The sequence below is a fragment of the Musca vetustissima genome, unplaced genomic scaffold, assembly GCF_032173495.1.
Source record: "Musca vetustissima isolate MV318-11 ecotype Yass unplaced genomic scaffold, APGP_CSIRO_Mvet_v1 utg347726, whole genome shotgun sequence".
Taxonomy (NCBI): domain Eukaryota; kingdom Metazoa; phylum Arthropoda; class Insecta; order Diptera; family Muscidae; genus Musca; species Musca vetustissima.
The window spans coordinates 671-5341 of record NW_026883941.1 but is presented as its reverse complement, the minus strand read 5'-3'; the positions used below and the strand labels follow the sequence as shown (position 1 = coordinate 5341).

The window sequence follows — 4671 nt, the reverse complement described above, 5'->3', positions numbered from 1 at the left end:
GCGTCATTTACCTTATGTCGAACGAAAACATATATGGAAGCTTTATCGAAATCCAAGCTGATTTTCTCGAAACTTAACACACAACATTCTAGACTTAATTCTGTATGCTGTGCCAAATTTCGTGCTAATCGAAAGATATATAGTCGTTGGTGCACAATTTACATAAAATCGGACGAAACATTATATGGGAACTATACCTAAATCTAAACCGATTTTCAAGAACTTATCACACATTATTCTTGACTTAATTCAGTACGCTATGCCAAATTTCGTGCAAATGAAAGATATATATGATCTTTGGTGCACCATTTATCTTAAATCGGGCGAAAATATATATGGGAGCTATATCAAAATCTGAACCGATTTTTCTTAATTCTAATCAATAGGGTTCGTCCTTGGGCCATATAAATGAGATGTGCCAAATTTCATACAATTCGGATCATAAATGCGACCTGTATTTTGTTTACAATTTAACATGGACAGACAGACGGACTGACGAACATGCCTAAATCGACTCAAAGTTATTCTATCCACATTCTCAAATGAAACCATGTGTCTATCTCGTGTCTATGTGTCTATAATATCTTGTACCACAGTGTGGTCAAGGCTATACAAATGATCCCGTTTGCCTTGACACTATGTTTGTAAAAAAGTGCCTTTGTCAGTGAGACCACGTGGTCAGAGGTTCGTCGCAGGAAAGGCGACTAAAATCATTCTGGAATCTTCTGCCGAAAGTTTAAAAGGAAGAGACAACATGTCTTGTGAGGAGTCAGTGAAGAACAGTAAACCGTATTTTGAGACACCAAAGCACACTTAAAAGTAAACATATGACAGGAACATAAAGATGTTTACACGCAATCGTGCCTAGCATTATAAACTCCATAGTGGAAGCTTAAATTGTTTGCCTTGATGTGGGAGTATATTTATATGACGACAAAGGATCCAGTCTAGTAACATTTCAAATAAACATTTATGCGTTTTCATTTCGAGTCGCAGCGAAGAGAGATATTCCTTCACATCTGTTGTGACTGTCAATTGACCGAACATGGAGATGGCTAACAAACTCATGTATTTATTAAGTGTTTCTTGTAAATTTTCTACAATTGCAAGTGTTGTTGCTGTTGTTGCCGTGCATTACGAAATTTAAATGATCAACACGCAGACTTGGCAGCCGTTGTCAGTCCGACAACCGACCCATGACCATATCGAGTGTTCAGTGTTAAGAGTATTATCAGCGCTAGTGTTGACATGATGTCCGGCTAAGTAAGCAAATTCATTAATTTTAAATTTGTTGACAACCATCATCAACATCATAATATTTACCTGCTAGATAGTGTATAAATGTATAAATCAAGAAGTTGGGGGGAGGGAAGGGAATAAATAAAATAATGTTGAAAATTGTGGTTAGTTAATTTCTGTGATATACCCGGCATCAATCTGGTGTATGATTGCTATAGGTTTATAGAAGTCCAAAAATTTAAAATATTTGGGAATAAATGTAAGTTTTATGAACCGAAAGAGGGACAATTTGTTATTGTCAATCAGATAATGGATGTGGGATAGTTAGACTATTATTTGGCGGATCCAGAATGAACGCAGTTTGTCGTTTAAGTATGGACTGTACATATATAATACATAACCTTAAATCAGAATATATATGTATACCCTTCTCCACAATTGTACGGTATTTTCAATGTCGAATATTTATCACATCTACGCACAATATTTAAAATTTATAATTTGTATTTAAAATATTCTTGTTAATAATACAATGAATTACTGCTGACATAGTCCAACATATAATACAAGTATAATATTTTTTTTTCTCAACAAGTTTTTACTGAATACTTATATTCAAATATGTTATTTATTTATTATTTATACATTAAGTTGTCCGTCCCACAATCATTTGTGCACTTGTCCGGCAGTCGGTGAAACCATAAAAAACTTGTCTCATTCGAATGATTTTTTATAAATTTGCAGTCAAAATAAATTTGATTTGCATGTCGGCTGTGAGGGGAGGGGGCACAAAATGTGTAAATTATTTGCACATCCTAGAGATGTGATATGTAGTAACGTGTGCCTAGATGATACCACACAGTGGCACTGAATGGTGAAAATGTAGTAAAAACGAATAAGAACGGTTTTCTTTTACATTCATAAAATTTATTTATATGGATAGCTTCCATTTCGTTTCCATTTATGAAAAAATAAAAGCACTACTTAAAAAGCATTACTCATGCAAAAACCCACTGTTAGTGAGTACTTTTTATATCATTATTATGTAGTTTATAAACATTTTTTGTGAATATTTGTCTCCATGCCAGTTGTCCATAAAACATATCTTAACTAATCAACAGCTAAATGTGTGAGTTGTTTTGTCTTTGGCGTTCGTTGTTTGTTTTTGCGATTTTTTTTTTGTCCTACTCTTTGGGGTTGTTATCTACAAACGGCTAGTGATAAAAATCTAATTCAACAAATTTTTTCTTCGTATACCATGAATGAAAAGCCAGACAGACAGACGGTGTAACATAAGTAGGTTTAAATGGTAAAATATGCAAATTATACGTAAATAAAGTGTGTTTAAAATTACAGAATTTACAACATTACAGCGCATGCGTAACAATCTGCAATAATATACAAGAGTAGTAGCCGCTAAGAAACAAATATTTCGAATGTGTGTAGGTTGGAGGTTTTTTTTTCAAAATATTTTATTTTGAAATTCATTAATAGAATTTAATGTATTGTACATGAAATATACGTAAAACTAGTACATTATAAGCTAAGACCATGGTTTGTACTTTTCTATTAGTCTCTCATTTCGCCCTCCTCATCTTCATCATCAACACCTTTGATATATAAAACGTTGTTGCATCGTATCAGAACTTCTCCCAGGTTTCCTGTAACTTGTCCATCGATGTGTTCCTCTGTATTGGCCAATTGCATGTTCATGTATCCATCCACAGACACCAAATAACCTTTATATTCATGTCCCCATTTAAGTTTGATTATTACAGCTTTACCCGTTAAACCATTGAGGAATGGTTTGGGATTAATTGGCATAGCAGCAGACATTTTGATGGAATTTTTATTTTATTAAAAGAATAAAAAAGTGATTTAGCAGCGCCGTGGGAAAACGTTATTTAGAACTTACTTATTTATTTTTTTTCTAAAGGAATTGTTTTTGCACGGCCGTTTAATTTTATAGTCCATAGCTAATGAAAAAACCAGTAAGGAAAGTAGTAAAGTCGGACGGGGCCGACTATATGATACCCTTCACCACTATGGGTATATTAAACAGGACTATTAACATGAAATTGGATGAAATAAAATATGTGATATTTATCTAAATGTGAATCTACCATAAAGTATGTAAATCGACTTCAAACAAATATAAATAGGTCGTCCGTTGGGCTATGTCTGTACTTCTAGAAAACGCAATTACGTAATTCTATACTCAATTTTGTACGTTGTGCAAAATTTGATGTCAATCTGATTACAATGAGGAGTTTGATGCCCAATTTACTTGAAATCGGTCGGAAATATATATGGAAGCTCTATCCAAATATTAAGCGATTTCAAACAAACTTGTCACAGGTTATACTAATTTCAGAAAGTTTTGTTCCTATCAGCCTATTGGTTCCTTGGTGCGTCAATTACTTAAAATCAATCTATAATAAAAGGGAGCTATATCTAAATCTGGACCGATTTTCACGAAACAAGGCAGACATAACTCTAGGCTCAATTCAGTACGTTATGCCAAATTTCATGCAAATCGAAAGATATATAGGGACTTTGGTGCACCATTTACATGAAATCGGACGAAACTATATATGGGAGCTATATAGAAATCTGGACCAATTTTCTCAAAACTTGGCAGACATCACTCTAGGCTCAATTCAGTACGTTATGCCAAATTTCATGCAAATCGAAGGATATATAGGGACGTTGGTGCACCATTAATATAAAATCGGACGAAACTATATATGGGAGCTATGTCTAAATCAGGACCGATTTTCTCGAAACTTGGCAGACATCATTCTAGGCTGAATTCAGTACGTTATGCCAAATTTCGTGTAAATCGAAGGATACATAGGGTCTTTGGTGCACCATTTACATAAAATCGGTCGAAACTATATATAGGAGCTATATCTAAATCAGGACCGATTTTCACGAAACTTGGCAGACATCATTCTAGGCTCAATTTAGTACGTTATGCCAAATTTTGTGCAAATCGAAGGATATATAGGGACTTTGGTGCACCATTTACCTGAAATCGGACGAAACTGTATATAGGAGCTATATCTAAATCTTGACCGATTTTCACGAAACTTGGCAGACATCATTCTAGGCTCAATTATGTACGTTATGCCAAATTTCGTGCAAATCGAAAGGTGTATATATAGGGACTTTGGGGCACCATTTACATGAAATCGGGCGAAACTATATATGGGAGCTATATCTAAATCTGAACCGATTTTCTCGAAACTTGGCAGACATCACTCTAGGCTTAATTCAATACGTTATGCCAAATTTCGTGCAAATCGAAAGATATATAGGGACTTTGGTGCACCATTTACATGAAATCGGACGAAACTATATATGGGAGCTATATCTAAATCTGGACCGATTTTCATGAAACTTGCAGGCATCATTCTAGACCTAAATGAT

General features: G+C 34.4%; 1 protein-coding gene across 1 annotated transcript; it reads right to left on the bottom strand.

Moving 5' to 3' along the window:
• Nucleotides 1-2789: 2789 nt before the first annotated feature.
• On the bottom strand, nucleotides 2790-3104 carry LOC133330934 (small nuclear ribonucleoprotein F). Its single transcript, XM_061539333.1, has one exon. The coding sequence runs from the start codon at nucleotides 3073-3075 to the stop codon at nucleotides 2809-2811; it is 267 nt and encodes an 88-aa protein (XP_061395317.1). The 5' UTR covers nucleotides 3076-3104; the 3' UTR covers nucleotides 2790-2808.
• Between the last annotated feature and the right edge of the window lie 1567 nt (nucleotides 3105-4671).